Source organism: Podarcis raffonei, chromosome 13 (assembly GCF_027172205.1).
Source record: "Podarcis raffonei isolate rPodRaf1 chromosome 13, rPodRaf1.pri, whole genome shotgun sequence".
NCBI classification, from domain to species: domain Eukaryota; kingdom Metazoa; phylum Chordata; class Lepidosauria; order Squamata; family Lacertidae; genus Podarcis; species Podarcis raffonei.
Window position 1 is genome coordinate 4052475 of NC_070614.1, and position 19038 is coordinate 4071512.

The window sequence follows — 19038 nt, forward strand, 5'->3', positions numbered from 1 at the left end:
CCCTGTGGATGGTTCCCCATAAGACTCAACAATCATCTGATTGTCCATGCTTGCAGAGTGCTTATATACAATAGGACTTGCAAATTACCAGTGCTTGCAAAGCCCCATGTCAAACATTTTACAGAACTCAGCAATCAGTTGATTGGTGGCAGCTAAGCTGCAGGGACGCGGGTGGCACTGTGAGTTAAACCACAGAGCCTAGGACTTGCCGATCAGAAGGTTGGCGGTTCGAATCCCCGTGACGGGGTGAGCTCCCGTTGCTCGGTCCCAGATCCTGACAACCTAGAAGTTCGGAAGCATGTCAAAGTGCAAGTAGATAAATAGGTACCGCTCCGGCGGGAAGGTAAACGGCGTTTCCGTGCGCTGCTCTGGTTCGCCAGAAGCGGCTTAGTCCTGCTGGCCACATGACCCGGAAGCTGTACGCCAGCTCCCTCGGCCAATAAAGCGAGATGAGTGCCGCAACCTCAGAGTCGGTCACGACTGGACCTAATGGTCAGGGGTCCCTTTACCTTTACCTTTTAAGCTGCAGGCTGTGCTTTTTGCCCACATGGTTTGATTTCAAATTCTGCAGGCAAACTGCAGCAGCAGCACACACACCCTGCCAGTGCCACCAGCCAAACTTGGCCCATAGAGAATGGAGGAAATAACGATCTGGCCCTTTGGCCAGACCCAATTTCTTACCCTTAATTACTGGATCAACTACATCCAGTAACCTAGAGAGAATTGCGTATGTTTTCCATGGTATAGGAGCACCATGTTTTGAGCAATAAATCTTGTGAGTTGAATCATAAGCATTATAATCCAAAGTTTTGTCTTCATTTTATTCCCTTGTGTTTCTTTTTCCACAGAGATTTATGCACTAAACTTTATAGCAGCAGCTGGGGCAATACACAGAGCTGGCAAGAATTTGATCGCTTTTGTGAGTATAACCCAGTCGAAGTTTCCATGTTGACCTGTTTAGCAGATGTACGTGAACCTTGTCAGCTGGGCTGTAGAAATCTTACTTACTGCACTAATTTTAATAACAGGTAGGAAAGGTACACTTGAGTATTTTCTTCAGAATATATTGTTTTTGCATGAAATGTATAATTAGGTAGAGCTGGTATAGTTTACTGGGTAATGTGGGATTTGGAGAGCTCCCCCTCCCTTTCATTTTGAACATGGTCGGTTTAAAAGGAACGTTGAAAGGTGTTATTGGGTGCTGGAAGAAAACAGTTTGATCTTCCTCCAACTGCTGAGTTTGCTAACTCTCTGTGATTTTACTGTGATTGAAAATTTAGATAACCGTGATTATATATTATGCCAATAGATTACAAATTCATCATTTTTGATTTTGCGTTTACTTCTAGATTTATAGGAGCTGGTTTACATGTACAGTCGTACCTCGGCTCCCAAACGCCTTGGGAGTCAAACATTTTGGCTCCCGAACGATCGAAAACCGGAAGTGAGTGTTCCAGTTTTCGAACGTTCTTTCGGAAGCTGAACGTCTGCTGTGGCTTCCACAGCTTCTGATTGGCTGTAGGAGCTTCCTGCAGCCAATTTGAAGCCACGCTTTAGAAGTTGGAATGTTTCGGAAGTCGAACGGACTTCTGGAATGGATTCTGTTTGACTTCCAAGATATGACTGTATTGGTTACTGGCCTAGGGTTTTTCCATTTCAGTTTGTCGAATGAAACAGTCTTTTAAAAAGGCTGATTCTGAGCATTTCTCTCTTTCTCGTCACGTGAAAATATTGCTTCTCAGGTATGTAAAGGAACATACCTTTCAGGAAGCTTTAGCAATGGTGAACAGGTCACCTACTGTTGCAAGGCAAGTAACAGCAGCATTTTCGAACTCAAGAACTTCAGCACTGCCCTAGGATAAGTGAGTTTAAACTGTAGCATTTCTAGCAAAACATTTATATTATAAGCACTTTAAGGAAGGATGTTCTCCAGACAACTTTACTGAAAGGAGTTCACTTATAATTGGTAGAATATGAAATATCAATATACTATTCAACTGTTTATATTATTCTGATTGATACATGTCTCAGCTGTATCACTGTGATTATAAGTTCTTGTTATAATACTATATTTTGATTTAAGACAGAATGATTTCTGTGTCAAGGTGTGTTTGATTATGTGTATTTTAATAATTAATAATAATACATATTATGGGTTTAACATGCTTAATAATGTATTGCTTTGTGTCCCTTAATTTGAGACATATTAAGAATTGATTCTTAACTTATTTGCCCTCAGATTATTAATATTAATAATCTATTATTGATCACTTGTGTTTATGTACAGCACCCAAGGCACCCAAGGTGGTTTTTCAATTTTAAAATACTAAAATAAATAAATGGCATAAACTATAGAGAAGTACAGAATCCTTTCAAGCTGACTGAAGACCATTTCTTCAGGAGCTGATGTCACAAGCTTCCTGGCTTGGGCTTCCTCACTTTCACCTTCCCTCAGGACACACAAGCAGAGGTGGCCCATCCCACCGCCCAAGCCAAAGTGGGAAGATCCTGCCCTGTGTGTGTACCATCTGACCCCCTTTGCCACCCGCCACTGAAACCTCATTTACCAGTGTTGTGTGGCTGCGGCTACTGGATTGCAGCGAGATCTCATGCAAGCCCCGTGAGATCTTGTGGCAGCCCCATGAGATCATGCAGAAGCCTCCACACAATCTCACAGGGCTTGCATGAGATCTTGCCAGAATCTGGTGCAACCACTTTTCACTTCTCCAGTGGCGGTTGAGGGGGGCAGCCTTGGAATCTGGCACCCGAGATAGGACGGCCCTGCACACAAGTCTGAAGTATCTTCCGGGAAGGGACTTAGCACCAACAACTCTCTGACCATTGATTTGTTAGGAGATGGTGGTATTCACTCCCTGGCCTGGATAAACATTCATATTGAGTTCAAAAGCATTTTCTGTATGACTCCATCCTGTATCTTTCCTTGAAGGCCAACAGAACTCTTCAGGAGCTGCAATGCCCAGTCTGACCAAGGAGCCATGAATGACATGAAACTTTGGGAGAAAGGAACAATTAAGATGCCATTTATCAATATTCCTGTTCTTGATATTAAAAAATGCCAGCCGGAAATGTGGAAGGCAATTGCTTGTTCACTGCAGATAAAGCCGTGTCACAGTAAATCTAGAGGGAGCATAATCTGCAAGTAAGTCGGTGGCAGGGTGCTTCCAGTTGCTGGGAACTGCAGGAGAGGAGAATCCTGCATCTAGATGGCCGCAGTGAGAGCAGGATTAGATGGGCACTAGTTGATAATAATAATAAAAAAGTATCCAGAATTTACAGTCGAGCAGCAGGGACATAAATCTGGTTTAACAATAATAAAAACTAAAGCAGAACAACTTAATTTTGAGAATATGGAAATATAATCTTAAACTAAGGCCAAGGTATTGGGGGTATTTAGAAGAAGTTATTAGAATTAGACCAGGATGTGTATTAGGGGTAGAGAGAGTTTATTGGATTAACTTGGCCTATGCAATCTGAGCAGTGTACATGTGTGTAATGTGTAAATACTTTGTTGTTTCTGAAGGTCGGATTGCGTGGAAATTCTCAAGAAATGTGGAGATTTAAGCAAATTTCCTGAGGGACACATGGCCGAAAGCATCTGTGAACTTCTGTCTCCAACCGATGACTTGGAGACTTGCATACCTTTAGATACATATGTTCGTAAGTACAGGCGTCCCCTCACTTATGCGTGATCAACTTGCACGCAACCCCGTATATGCGCGGTGGTGGGAAGTTAGTAGATGAATAGATTCAAACCAGGAAATAGTAGGAGAGAGCTGGTGAGTCCTTCTGGCTCATGAAGATACCCTCCCTGGAGCCTGAAGCAGATTTCACTGAGGGCGGACAAAGCCCTAAAGAGACCAGAGGCACAGCGGGGCTTTGTTTAGGCTGCCTGGCCTCCCTGCCTAGCAGCTGATGCACGTGGTAGCACAGCAGCAGCAGCTGTGTTCCCAAGTGCCCTCCAGCCTCCCAGCAGCCCCAGGGCTTCAACTCTAGTTGAAGAGACAGTTGTGTGGAGAGAGAGCGGGACTGAGAGCAGGAGAGCAGGAAAAAATGGGCTTTTTAGAGGGTGCTCCCCATGTAAGTGGGGGGGACGCCTGTACTGAAGAACTAACCTTATGTGTTGAAGTTAGAATTCACAAACACGTCTACAGAATTATTAAAAAGCAGAATCATAGAACTAGAGTTGGAGGGGATTGTAAAGTTAGAAGCGTCCCAGAGAGTCATCTAGTCCAACCCCCCGCATGTTCCCCCCCTTCTCCCGACAACACAGGAAGATGAGGGGGAGTACTTGAGCTTTTAAAAAAAACAACATCACAAAACAAGCATTTTATTGATGCTGATAAAGGAAAAGAAAATACTCTGAGCATGGGCAGCTTCACATTTTGATCTCCCTTAACCGGCTTAACTCGTCCCTATACACAGGTAGCCTGTAAAGTGAAGCACCGTGCAGCCTGATGCTAAGATACCTGTCCAAGGGAATCTAGGAAGGAGCTGCCAGGCACTTTACATGCCACTCAGCAATCTTTTTTTCTTCTTTACTGAAAGTTAGAAAAATACATAATTATGTGTGCAGTCAAGATGGTGAGACATAAATGAAAGAGAGACACCACCCGTGTAAGAAGGCAAAGGAAAGAGGGAAAGGAAAGAAAACCAAAACTCTATACTTTAAAACAAATTTTTTTTTCCTTCCAGTAGCACCTTAAAGACCAACTAAGTTAGTTCTTGGTATGAGCTTTCGTGTGCATGCACACTTCTTCAGATACGATTCTTTCTGTAACTGGATGTATACTTTAAAGTTGTTACTGTAATTCACCAGATCTTAACCTATTACATTCTTTGTAAGAAGGGATTCCAAATATCATTGAATTTGTCCACGGCAAGTCTGTGTTTATATGCAAGTTGTTTGTATGTTGTAAGTTTGTATAGGTCTTCAATCCAAGTGTAGAAGGGAGCCGCATTTTTATTTTTCCAATTCATCAGTATCAGTCTTTTTGCCCTGGTAAGAGAGTGGAGAGTCCACACATATTGTTCTTTTGTAAGGCTCCAAGTGCTGCGCATATGTGCTGGAGTGCTTGAGCCTTGAGGCTTTGCTCAGGTTTGCAGAGGCTCACTTTAGCATTGCAGTGGTACCTTGGTTTAGGAACTTAATCTGTTCTGGAAGTCCGTTCTTAAACCAAAGCATTCTTAAACCAAGACATGCTTTCCCATAGCAGCGGGGGACCCAATTTACACTCAACAGGAAGTGGAACATTTTCTGCTTCCAAGACAAAGTTCACAAACCAAAAGGTTTGCAGTATTCTTAATCCAAGTTGTTCATAAACTAAGCTGTTCTTAAACCAAGGTACCACTGTATATGTGAACTAGGCTACCATGTCACCACTTTGTTTTCCGCTCTGTAGATGACCTCTATTTAACTCCCTTGTCTTCTCAGGCCCAAGCACTTTAGGGAACATTGTGGATGATGTTACACACCCCTGTAACCCAAATCCTTGTGCTGCCAATCAGTTATGTGAAGTAAATAGAAAAGGATGTCAGGCTGGGGAACCGTGTCTTCCTTATTTTTGTATACAGGGTAAGTAATACAATTGTTGCACTCCCAGCTATATTTGCAGGTTTGTTTTTAGAAAGAACTCTGTTAGCTGTATGTAGGATTCTGATAATCCAAGAACAACATTAAAATTTTCAGAATTGATATTAAGGCTCTCCTGGTTTGCCCATTGCCTAATTAACTGAGAACGGGGGGCAGAAGAGAGAGGCTTTTTCCTCTAGTGTCATTTGGCATCCACCACCAAGAGTTTCTTTTTCAGGTGGCTTTTAGATAGGCAATGTTATTCACGTGTGGAGATCTTTTACGGCTGTTTTTTTAATGAATATTTTATATAATTTGTTGTTTGAATTGTTCTTTGGGAGTTATGAGAGGGAGCTGTTTTATCTGATTACATTTAACATACTCTTACTTTAACAAGTCAGCTGCCTTGGATGATTTTGTCATGTATTCTACTCAATATTGATACAGAGCAGAACTCCAGCTCATAGTTAGCAGAGTAAAAACTTAAAAACGTTGCGGGATTCCAGAAAACAGACTAAAGGCAATTGTAGTTCACCCAGCAGAGCTTTACTGCTACTGAAGGCAAACAAGCATAATGGTCACAAATCCAATACATTCACAATTGGCACTGTCCATAAGAAATCCAGTTGCAGCAGACTTAACTTATAAGTTTAAGCAAATAATTTATAATAAGACACTTAACACTTAAATAGAACAACACACGAGAAGGAAAGAGAGACAGAAAAGAGTGAAACCCAGGCTCCTTCTGGCCTTACTTTTATAGTCAGCATGACCTTGACAGAAAAGATAACAGGACCAGTTCAAGCCAGCTTCTCTGAAGCAATAACCCAAACATCATGAATTGTTTAAATTAAAAAATTGTCCAGTAGCACCTTAGAGATCAATTAAGTTTGTTCTGGGTATAAGCTTTCGTGTGCATGCACACTGTTTCTTTCACACAGAGAAGCTTCCAGAAAGAACCCTCTTGAATTAATTAGAATAGGAAAGATCTCTACACATCAGATCAATACTTTCTGTACTAAGAAATACAAAGTGACAGATTTTTTGTTTAGAAAAGTAACATAATAAAATAAAATAAACCTCTAGTGAGGTCTTTCCCATGTAAATGTGTTTAAGACTGAGGTGTTAGACTGAAAGGCTAACCTTTTGAACTATAAAGTAAATCCCAATGAATTCAGAGAGATTTACATGTATTGTCTTCATAAGCATTGGTAGGCTTGAGGTGAGACATCTTTAATTTCTAATGTACATTGTAAGAGCAGGATAGAAATTATAGAATGAATGAACAAACAAACAAACATTGATGGTTCTTGCTCTTGAAGACATGTTTCTGCAAAAGAAACGGTTCTACAGTATCTTCCAATTTCTTCTTTACCTTCAATGTAAAGTAGTATGCTACACCTTTTCCCAAAATAATTTTGTACATGTGTAGTCTTTCTTGCTATGTAAAAACCTTTAAATATTTCTAGAACATAATCGTCTGTAGTTCAGTAACACTTTGCCATCTTTGCACAGGCTGCAAGTTGGGCGAAGCTTCCGATTTTATTGTCCGCCAAGGTACCCTCATCCAGGTTCCGTCCTCTGCGGGAGATGTTGGTTGCTATAAGATCTGCACGTGTGGCCAGAGTGGGCTGCTGGAAAACTGTATGGAACTGCACTGTGTTGACCTCCAAAAATCATGCATTGTTGGAGGGGAAAGAAAAGGTATGTACTGTTGCAGATTATTAAGCTCTGAAAATGTCCTGTTCTCTGGTAGCATAAGGAAGGGCATTTGAGAGTGCAACTCCCAAACTGGCTCAGCCTCAGGAAGCAAAGTTTATGTTGGGATCTTCAGTGTCTTAGACTTGGTGGTTGTTAAAAGTCTTGTTCCTGGCCAGCTTCCCTAGGTAGGTGAAGTTATATACGTGGGGGAGAGCAAGGAGTCCAGAGTAACTGTGGGCACCTTGGGGCCTTTTCCCCCCCTTGATTTTTCTGAGGAGGTGCAGGGTGACAGAGCAGTGGCAATAGTTCTCTTGCCTGCCACCTTTCGTCTTTGTCCAGCTATTCCCCTTTCCTCCCCCCCCCCCGCCCCCCTGGGACCTTCCAGGTGGAGAGTTTTGCTCCCAGGATGGGTGCAGACTGTTGTTTCTGCTTCTCCCTGAAGCGGCTCTTTATTAATGCATTTGTTTTATTTTAAGGCCACGGAAAACCTTTCAAAATAGGTTGCAATGTCTGTTCTTGTTTTGCTGGGAATCTGATCTGCTCCACTCGCCAGTGTCTAAATGAATACAACTCAGATGATGAGCATGACATTACAGGTAGGATTTGTGTGTGTGTGGTGCGTTTTATTTTCTGGCTGTACTTTGCCAAGATATTCCCTGTAGCAACTCTTTGAGGCTGCTATTGAAGACAGTTCAGTGGCTTGTCCAGTACAGTGGCACCTTGGGTTAAGTACTTAATTCGCTCCGGAGGTCCGTTCTTAACCTGAAGCACCACTTTAGCTAATGAGGCCTCCTGCTGCTGCTGTGCCACCGGAGCCCGATTTCTGCTCTTATCCTGAAGCAAAGTTCTTAACCTGAAGCACTATTTCTGGGTTAGCAGAGTCTGTAACCTGAAGCGTATGTAACCTGAAGCGTCTGTAACCTGAGGTACCACTGTATTCAGAATCCAGTAGTTAAATGCAAAGCAAATCCCATAATTCTAATAATAAACGAATGTTCATATCTTCCTGTAACAGATTTAAAAAAGAAGAGCCATGCTCCCAAAACAGCTGTGCGATTAAATTCTTTTATTTCAGTGGGCTTAAGTGTGGTTAAACTCTGTGTTGGATCATGGCCATTCAAATCAGGCTTGCTAGTCTGTGCTTTTGCTATAGATATTAGGAATACAGACCTCAGAATTCCAGCCTCTTTGGGAATCTGCAAGTTCCTAACAAAAGCTTTAACTCTTCCAGGTCTGCCATGTAACTGTGCTGATCAGTTTGTCCCAGTGTGTGGACAGAACGGTCGTACCTATCCAAGCGTATGTATAGCACGTTGTGTTGGGCTTCAGGACAATCAGTTTGAATTTGGATCCTGCATCTCCAAGGATCCTTGCAACCCTAATCCCTGCCTTAAAAATCAGAGGTAAATATTTAAGAAAATCTGTAGCACTCTAGGAAATTAGCTTGCTTATAAAAATTCAGTTGTGCCATAACATAATTTGGCTTACGTACAGACAAGGATGAATTCAAACTAGTCACCATATCAGTCAGTAGGTGTTCTGCTTAACTTGTACATGGATCATTTTCAAGAGGAAATTTCGATTTTGCCCATTTGTTTTTTCTTGCAGTTTCCTTCCTATTGTGTTATTTTTTGTAAGTAATTGGTTGTCATAGATTTGCTATTGGGAGAGTCGTGAGAGGTTCTGCCTCAGAGGATGTGATCTTTCACCCCGTCTTCCTGCACCCTGGAAGTGAAGCACACAACTACATTTGCAGTGCCCTTCAGTCTACAAGAACAACATAAATTCTTAGGTTTATAGAGGGCTGGAATTCTTTTTGTGTTTGTAATGCAACTGGGTACTTAAATATTTTTGGCACATTACTTTTCTGCCACTCTTTTGGGGCCAGTGTTAACCTCTGCTTTTTTCAAAATTATCTCAATCTGTTGTTGTTGGTTTTTTTTGGAAAAATAACAAATAACATGAAAATATTATTTAATCCAGATGTATACCAAAGCCACAGGTTTGCTTAACGAGTTTTGAGAAGTTTGGATGTAACCAGTACGAATGTGTGCCCAGACAATTCAATTGTGGTGACCAATTGCGAGATCCTGTTTGCGATACAGACAATATAGAATATAGCAGTCCATGTGTTCTACACCAAAAAGGGAAAAGTGTATCATACAAAGGTCCATGTCAGGTATGGAATAATCTTTCACATTACTTAAATATGGTTTTTATTGTTCCACTGTTAAGGTGGACCCAACCAAACTTGCTCCTCTCTGGATCATTTTTCCTGCTTTGTGCTTCCTCTGTGTTACATTTAACCAGGTGAGAGAATTTGAATGCACCATATATTTTATTAAAAAGGCATTTATTCGCACTGTGCCACCTGAGCTGAAACTGCTAGTCACTATGGATAATGGCACAGTCCTTCTGGGGCTTTGAGGTGTCAAATTACTGATTTGGAACTTCTGTTACTCCTCAAACTCCATCTTAATTTTGATATTTATAGTACTACTATAATGGTAGAAACCAAAGTATTGGGAGTATTAATACCACCTAATATCTGTTAGTTGGTTATACAATTTCAGACTGGGTCAGGTGTTTGAATCTACCTCCATAAAAATGTTTCTCAGACATGCAGAAGTGCATGTTAAAGACAAAACTAACTTTCAGCCTTCTTGCAAGTTTTATACATGTAAGGAGTATTCTATTTAGGGGAGTGTTCATTCATTGGATTCTCCACCTGTACTCAAATAGTGTAGCTGAGCATCATCTTGGGCATTTTGTCTGCTTTCTCTCCAAGGCTTTTAAAATTATTACTGTTGAGCCAACATGTAGCCATGTCAAACAGCCCATTGGGGCTCCCTGTCAAAAACATAGGTATTTTTATGATGTCCTGGGGATTTTAAGAGATCATACTAGCTAGGAAAAAGATAGTTTGCAGTCTACAGTTGAAAGCAATTCAGCACAGTATTGTAGGAAGGTTCTTCAGCTTTCCTTTGTTTCTGGCATCATTCACTATTTTAAATTCAGTCAGAGCTTTTTTCCACAATTCTTTTAAAGTTGAACTACTGTGACCTGCAGGCATTCACAAAGCCTAAAGAAGGGTCAATGACAGCGTAAAACAATGATTTTACTAATGAAGTCCATAGCTTTTCACTTTCTCAGTAGGCTTAGAAAAGTTTTCACAGAACTGCTTCTTTCTTCCCTGAAGTGGCTTATTCAAGTCACTTCCCCCAGTATCAACAGTTTCAGACCCCACAATTGGCAGGGAACCATTGATGGCACTGCCACTGGGAGGTGCCTGGTTGGCCTTGACACATGGCAGTTTCCACTTTGCGAAATGCCCTCCCTGAGATACAGCTGTTTCTCTAATTATTAACTTTTAGGAAGAACTTTAAAACATTCCTGTTCCCCCAGGCATTTGCTGGCTGAAAGATACTTTTTCTGGCAACCTTGATATTGTTAACTGCGAGGGCATGTGACTGTTTTAGGCATTTTCAAATGTTCATGTTTTTAGAGGTTTCAAATACATGTTCATTTTATTTTTAATAGTATTGATTTATCACTTTGGTGTTTGCTAGCTTAGGTTATTTTGGGAGAAAGGTGGAGCAGAACTTCAATATATTTTTATCTAGTTTCTGGTAATTGTATAGTTTGCTGAGTAGTTTCAGAGATTACATTATGCATTTAATTTGCTATGAATTGTAGATCTATACTGTTTCCATTTTCCACTTTGTTCCATTTTCCAGTCATTTTGCAAATCAGTTGATTTGGTATGTGGCCATAATGGTGAAACCTACAACAATGTGTGCGCTGCGTATTCTGATCGTGTGGCAATAGATTACAAAGGACCTTGTCAAGCTGTAGGAGTCCTTTCTGACTACAGTTATCAAGGAGAATGTGCGTCTGTTACATGTCCTCGTCTTGCAGCAACTGGATACAAGTCAGTTACCCCACCAGGTCAGAAAACGGATATTGCTATTCTGAAAGGCAGCCATAGAAAAGTAGTGGAGTGGGACCTATTAGAAGGAGCATAGTTTTGGATGCCTTGGTTACCTGTATTAGATTTCCTGGTAGACAGTCTAGTGGGAGCAGCTCTTGGGTGAACCCATAATCATACGTTTTCTGTTTTCACCTTGGGGAGGTATGTGCACAGAGTGGCCTGCTCTCCAGTGCAGTCTTTCTCCCCTCTATTGTGGAAGAAAAGCAATCCGACAAATCCGGAGATAGTTCTCACATTGCTGTGTAAATTTGAGGATTCAAGAGCAGTTCAGCACAAGTCATGTACAGAAAGGTGCCCATCCTGCAAACCAACACCATACAAATTTGCCCTGTGTAAAACTGATGTGCACTCAAGCCCTGGCTTGTGCTTGAGTTACAAATGTTTAGAACAGAAGTAGTCATAGAATCCATGAACTGTTCATTTTCATTCTTCTTTCAACATATTTTTAACTTACTAGAATCTGCTGCCATAAGACATGTTTATAGGTATTAGCTTATATGGTATAAGCTTAGAGAATTAGACCTGCTAAGGAACTATGGGACATGGGTGGCGCTGTGGTCTAAACCACTAAGCCTCTTGGGCTTGAGATCAGAAAGTCGGCGGTTCAGATCCCCGCGACAGGGTGAGCTCCCATTGCTCGGTCCCTGCTCCTGCCAACCTAGCAGTTTGAAAGCATGTCAAAGTGCAAGTAGATAAATAGGTACCACTCCGGCGGGAAGGTAAACAGTGTTTCCGTGCGCTGCTCTGGTTCGCCAGAAGTGGCTTAGTCATGCTGGTCACATGACCCGGAAGCTGTACGCCGGCTCCATCGGCCAGTAAAGCGAGATGAACGCCGCAATCCCAGAGTCGTCCGCGGCTGGACCTAACGGTCAGGGGTCCCTTTACCTTTAAGGAACTATGAGAGCATCCCTGCCTCCAATTCTTTTGTTAGCCATAAAATCAAAGAATTGTAGAGTTGGGGCCCCAAGGGCCATCCAGTCCAACCCCCTGCAATGCAGGAATCACAGCTGAAGAATCCGAGACAGATGGTCATCCAACATCCGTTTAAAAAATTCCAATGAAGGAGAGTCCATCACCTTCTGAGGGGGTCCGTTCCACTATCAAACAGCACTTACTGTTAGAATGGTCTTTCTTTTTCTTTTTTAAAAAAATGCATATTTATTATTATTATTAATTGTGTCATTGGGTTTTTTTAACAGTAACATGATAAATACAACTGAGAGAACAAAGCAAAACTTGGTCGGAATATTCTTTCTAATATTTAGTTGGAATCTCGTTTGTCATAATTTGAATCCCTTAGCTTCTTCCTACCCTCTGGCTCTGTCTCCCATGTGACAGCCTTTCAGATATTTGAAGGCGCTATCATGCCACCTCTCAGTCTTCTCTCCTCCACTGTTCCTCATAAGGCTTGCTTTCCAGACACTTCATCCCCTTGGTCACTCTCCTCTGCCTGCACACATTCCACCTTGATGACATGTATGCAGCTATGTCCATGAAAGGGCTGCTGCCTTCACGTTCTGCATCTGGTTGATCACTGTGTGAAGCAGGATGTTGGATAGATGGGCCTTCAGTATCACCCACCAGGATCCTTACAGTCCTCTGGCATTTTTAGAGAACTCAAGATGAACCCATAAGCTGTACATTCCTTTTGCAAGTCACTCTACTCTGTCTCTCTCTGGGGTCTGCTTGTTATGCAGGAGCATGCTGTTCTTTGTACGCTGCAATACTCAGGGTCTTGTATGATAAAGAAAAGCTGGATACCTTCGCCAAGGTAAGTACCTCAAGTTTTCTTATGACAACTTTCTAGTATTATACAGGGCTTTTTTTCAGCCAGAAACTCTCAGGTGAGCACCACTGCCATTCTAAGAGAATGAAGGAAACCTTCATAGTGAGTTCTTGAAAAATGGCACTGGTATTATGGCTGTAGTCCAGCACCCAGTTCTGTCTGAAAAGGCATTCAATGGAATTTACAATTGCAATTGAAATGGGGTGAGTTCAAACAAGGCCTTAATAGTGGATGCTATGATGTTAGTCTTGCATGTGCAGTGGGCAGCCTATATCTGCAATGGGGGTGGATATTGAAGGCTACCTGCCAAATGATTGCCTCCCATAGTGTGTTTATAACCACTTGGTATGCCAGACATCCAACATTCTTGTAGTGAAAAGGAGGGCTTTTCCCAGTCCCCAGATCACCAGTTTTGTTTATATATTATTGAGTGTGGAGTTGTCAGAAACGTGTACTTTCTGTAATTGAAGAAAAGTTAGTAGAGTTAGGAAAAATGATGCCTTTTGCATCAGAAAAGATATTTGTACTCACTTGGCAAATCTCTATTGATGGGAAATGCATCTTTTTTCCTAATGATACCAGCTTATTATCTCTCTAGCAGATTAACACAATTTTGTAACATGTCATAAATGGTACAGAAATTTCATTCTTCTTCCAGATAACCAACAAAGGGCCAATCACTGTACTTGAAATACTTCAGAAGATCCGCCTCCATGTGTCTGTGCCACAGTGTGATGTTTTTGGATACTTCAGCATAGAATCTGAAATCGTGATCCTCATCACACCTGTTGATCAAAACCCTAAGCCTCTTCAGGTATAATTCACCATGGGGGGCGGAGGATTGCATGGGGCTTTATCTATCTTGTTAGGCATAAATGTTAATAATGAAACGCTGCAAATATATAAGAACAAAACAGCTTAGAGCTCCAACCAATTGCTCCAATGAGTTAATTAGACTCCTGTGGAGATCATGCACCAGAGCAACTCTGTCTCACACGTGCTTCCTGAAGCTTAAACTTGGCAGATGCCATGGAGCTAACTACTAATCCAAAGACTGGGAGACCACCACCAGGAAGTGATGCTGACTGCCCATCACTGACTGGAACAGAATCTGGGTCCTAGAGAGAGTTCTGGTATGAAATCATATCCATTCCATCAGAATCTGGGCTAGGATCAAGAAACCCACTTTTTCCAATGTCTGTATTGAGGATCACAGAATCATAGAAACATGGAGTTGGAAGGGACCCCACGGGTCATCTAGTCCAACCCCATGAAATGCAGGAATCTCAACTAAAGCATCCATGACTGATGGCCACCCATCATTAGTGTGCATTACCTGCCAAGGGAGTCCATTCCACTGTCAAACAGCTCGTACTGTAAGAAGGAATCTTCTTTCTTGTAACGTGAAGCCACTGGCTTGAGTCCTCCCCTCCAAAGCAGGAGAAAAGAGGCCTGTTCCCTTTCCCATGTGGCAGCCCTTGAGGTATTTGAGGATGGCTACCATATCTCCTCTCAGTCTCCTCTTTTTCAGGCTAAACATACCCACTCCTTCAGCCGTTCCTCATCAGGCTTGGTGCAGGTGTAGAATCCCAGTTCTTTTTAGTAAGAAATGAATAAAACTCAGAGTGCCTCTGGTCTAAGAAACAAACAAACTGGTTTTATGGTTTCTATAGCTAGCAAATTGTGAAACACTTTTATGACTAGCTGATGCTTATCAGGATTGCAGCAGATGTGTTCTGAGGATGTCTTGCAAACTCCAGAGTATATACTCGAGAAACCGACTTCTATTCCCTGTCTTCTGTCAGGATAAGGTAATTTATCCTGGCGTACCTAGCATGGTGCTCTGCAGGTGTTGTTGGACTCCAACTCCCATCAGCCCCGGCCAGCATGACCACGGGTCAGAGGTGATGGGAGTTGTAGCCCAACAATGCCTGGAGGACACCATGTTCTCTACACCTGGTCCAAAGCATTTAAGGATGCCATCTGAAATTGGGGGAGAGGGGATACGGTAAGAAAAAAAAGCTACTGTATGTTTTACGTAGTAGAAAGATACTTTGGAAGCTCACTCTTGCTTTTCCCTAGATTGAAGCCTGCAATAAAGAAGCAGAGAAGATAGAATCGCTGATCAACTCTGACAGTCCTGCTCTAGCATCCCATGTGCCACTTTCAGCACTTATCGCAGCCCAGGCGGAAGTTTCACGCAAGATGTCTTCTTCTTGCAGCCTGGTTATGCAAGCACAGTGTACTTTCTTCTGGAGCCTTGTGCTCACTTTCACAGCCACAATATTTAATACGTAGTGGCAAGTGAGGTTTGTAATTTGATTTGCGAAAGACATTCAGAACTTAACGGTGTATTAATAATGTAACATTAATAATGTTTCCGAGAGGAAACTATATGACCAAAGTGATTACTCCACACAGCACCAGCAATAATGTACAATTTACCTGGGAGACCGATTCCCCCTGCCCTGAGTTGAAGGCTCTGCCTGTAGTGTGCGCTTTCGTTTCTTTTGATCCTCTTGTCATTTTTGGTCAAACAGTTTTGGAGAATTTTGCAATGCTTCCAAAATCAGGAAAATGTGTTGAGTGCACATGGTAGCAAGACAAAAGAAATGACTGTCTGGACAGTTAAAGTGCTAGCATACCGCTTTCAACTATATGGAGGAAAAGACATCCTCTGTCTCAAGCCTTAAACTGCAATCCAGCACTCAAGCCAGTAGGGATTGAAGAAGCTTAACTATGCACGGTTATTTGGAAGTAAGTCACACTAAGTTGCATGGTGCTTACAATGCGGTACAAGTCAGGTTTCACATTTAGGAGCCTTGCCTTACCCTTGCATTTGTTAAAACAGGGATAGGGAACCTATGGCCCTCCAGAATTTGTTGAACTCCATTTCCTGTCATCCCTGGCCATTGACCATGCTGGGGTTGATGGAAGTTGGAATCGACAACATGTATAAGAAGATGCTGAGCAGAACTATCACTGCAGTGGAAACAGAAGTTTTTCACTTCCTGTGACTTCCTGTTCCTTTTGAGTGGAGGAGGCCAGCCAGTAACTGGGGAGGCTCGGCCTCAGGGGACTGCAGCCTTCCCACACTAGCTAGCCTCCTATCTTTGGAGGGGTGGAAAACAAGACAATATAGGTCTCATGCAGCATACAGGGCTATGCATTCCTCCCTATATCAAAACTTGGATGAAAGTGTGCACTTTTATCTATGCAGGGGTGGCTTGGGAGCACATGTCTCTGCCAATGTTCCTCCACAGCCACATAGATAAACTACACACACAAAGCAGCACCCTAAGCTTACTTATGGGCCTGCTAGATTGGTCTCTTGCTCTGTCCAGTCTCCAGGGACAGAACACCTGTTGTGAAGGCAAAGTAACTGTTGGAAGATATTTTGATTTCCATGTAAGAGGAAATCGTTATGCAAGTCCCCCCCCCCAACCAAAACTTTGCAATAATTTTATACAATATTTGTCTATTACTAAGAGGAGGGGTGGCTAACGACCAACCCTGGGGGGCGGGCGGGTGCAGTCCCCAAGCAAATTTATCTGTGTTCCCCAACACCCTACCAATTATGCTGGCGGCAAAAGCCAGAAAGAAGGGGGTGGGGATAATGCAGACCTGGAGCTGAGGTGGGCAGAGGTTTAAACTTCCCCAACTGGCCCTGATGTGGAAGGAGATCACCCCTCCCCAGTCAACAGATCAATAAGTTGATGAGTGAGGAGCAGGGAATAGCCCTTCCCCGTCAGCTAGTCTACATGGATCAGCCAAGGAGAAGGGAGGCTCTCTGCGTATGCATGTTTGTGTGCGCATGTGTGAGTGTAGGGTGGCCACACCCACTATTGCCATGCAGCCCCAGGGGGGGGGGGTTGGCCAGAAGTGAATGTGACCCTCAAGCCAAAAAAGATTAGCAACCCCTGACTTAGAGGTATATCATTCAGAATATTTTAAAACATAAATTTCTAAGTGAAACAAATTGCTGCTACTTAACTTACCAAAAAATGAACTGAATAACTCAACTGTAAATACATTCTATATTTTATTATGAAGAATATAGCCATGAGCCTAATTCTGCAAAGAGTAGCATGTTTGTGTAAAATTCTACAGGCAAAGAAGGGTTTTGCAGAGTGTCCCTCCTGCAATGTCAATCATGTTTTAAGCTAGCATCTTTCTTACATACAAATTGTATGCAATATACAGATGCAAATGCAGTATTCTCTTGACCTTTTTTTTATAGAAGCAAAGTTATGAAGAATTCAAGCTATTTATATGTCATTCTAAATATTACAGTATTTGCATACTATCTAAATTTACACTTTAGTGTGTTCATATTTTATACAAAGCATATGTTTTAATTCTTGGGGCTCAATCAGTGGGAAGATCTCCAGTAGAAGCCTATTTGAAGTAAATCTGAGCTCTTGCACAGCTCCTATTCACTTCAGGAGGACATTCCCAGGAGACCCATCTGCTGGCTTGTGCCCTGTTCTTGTGCACCTGAACTTTATCTACATGAAGTATTTTGTATCAGTATTATGATAGCCAACTTTTGAAGTGTATACAGGTTGCATCGTCTTTGCCAAATTGTTGAACTTTAAAAGGAGGAACTGAAAATTAATTTCAACGTTTCTGTGTTGTCAAATGTCGTGGCAAGTGTTTTGTATTCTTACAAAAAGAAAAAAAGTCTTTGCAATGCAATATGAAAACCTTTATTTTAATAAAAATATTTTTTATTTTCTCACGTGTCCTTTAAAAATATGGCAGCTTCATAAAAGGTATAAAATGGCATACCTGAATACTGGAGCTTTCATTTCTAGAAAACAATAGGCAGCTGTTGGATAACCAGCATCTTCTCTTATGCTGCTGGAGGAGACCCAAAGCGGGGAAAGGACCATCACGTATTATTCTGCATCAAAGCAACAGCACCCCAGTCCACTATGTGAGATGGGCTGTTTCACTGAATAGGGACTTGTACTAAAGTGAGCACAGTACTAAAGGAAAAATCTATTATGCACATGCGCCCTTAAACGGTGTGCTCTGAACTCCATTCCTACTGCTATGGGTTGGCTGGTTTTACCTTTTACATGGTTTTACATAGAAGGGGGAAACAGTATTGTAGAAAATCTGGTAAGTAAAGGAGGTGTGGAATGGCAAGGCCTCAGAAAAGAGCTACTACCTTAGTCATGCAGCATAGGGAAACTTGGACCCTGTAACTTTAATACATGTGTTAAGAGAAATTTCAGCAGATGCTGTTTCTCATGCTTACATGTTGCCCCTTCAAAATCCTTTTTCTTTCCCACAAAATCCCAGTTATTAACAGTAAAGAGCCCTGTCCTCTTCTGCATTAACTCACACTGCCCAGTGTGCAGAAAAAAAATCAATTCATTCCACAGGCCAGGGTGGAACTGAAGAAAAAGGTAAAAACCTCTGTGTCAGCTGATTTCCGAGAGCTCAAACATTCTCTGCATGGATTTTAGGTGCTGTTCTGCTCCTTTAGCATCTTCCTATCACCCATAATACGTAGCACTTCAGCCCCCTGCCCAAAAGCTGATTCTGAAATTTGGCTTAGGAGCAGCCTCGGAGCATGAGGAGCTGAAGTGAAAAGTGGGAATGTTTCCATGCATGAGCTTAAGGGCTTAGGTTGCATGTGTAAATGTGATTTGGAATTCAGTACGTTACGAGATTTCAATATAATTTATGAAATATTTTGACAAAATATTTAAAAACACCTGTGAGCAGTAGCTCATTTCCCCCTCCAGGACATTAAGGGATTGTGGGTTCCATTGTACGTTTTCTCCTTTTAGCAGAACAATGGGTCAAAGGCAAACAAGGTTTCAAGTTTGTATAGGGTGAAGCAGGGGTTGCCCTGTCATTTGCCGAGCAATCTATGGTCCCACTATGCTAGTGGCTGCTAATACTGGTATTATTTGGTTTAGACTGTATGCATTACAAGCAGCAAAGCAGACGGCA

The 19038-nt window shown here is 42.0% G+C and overlaps 1 protein-coding gene across 3 annotated transcripts in view; it reads left to right on the plus strand.

Annotated features, from left to right (window-relative positions):
- RECK (reversion inducing cysteine rich protein with kazal motifs) overlaps positions 1-17806 on the plus strand; it is a 38953-nt gene extending 21147 nt beyond the window's left edge. For all 3 annotated transcript variants that reach the window (XM_053363419.1, XM_053363420.1, XM_053363421.1), the window contains 12 exons: positions 849-1028; positions 2948-3160; positions 3542-3678; positions 5453-5593; positions 7106-7294; positions 7768-7887; positions 8523-8694; positions 9275-9470; positions 11029-11239; positions 12980-13053; positions 13727-13882; positions 15151-17806. In XM_053363419.1, the coding sequence (XP_053219394.1) occupies positions 849-1028; positions 2948-3160; positions 3542-3678; positions 5453-5593; positions 7106-7294; positions 7768-7887; positions 8523-8694; positions 9275-9470; positions 11029-11239; positions 12980-13053; positions 13727-13882; positions 15151-15366 (2005 nt within the window). In that variant the 3' untranslated portion in view covers positions 15367-17806. The remainder of the gene's footprint in view (positions 1-848; positions 1029-2947; positions 3161-3541; positions 3679-5452; positions 5594-7105; positions 7295-7767; positions 7888-8522; positions 8695-9274; positions 9471-11028; positions 11240-12979; positions 13054-13726; positions 13883-15150) is intronic.
- The last annotated feature ends 1232 nt before the right edge of the window (positions 17807-19038 follow it).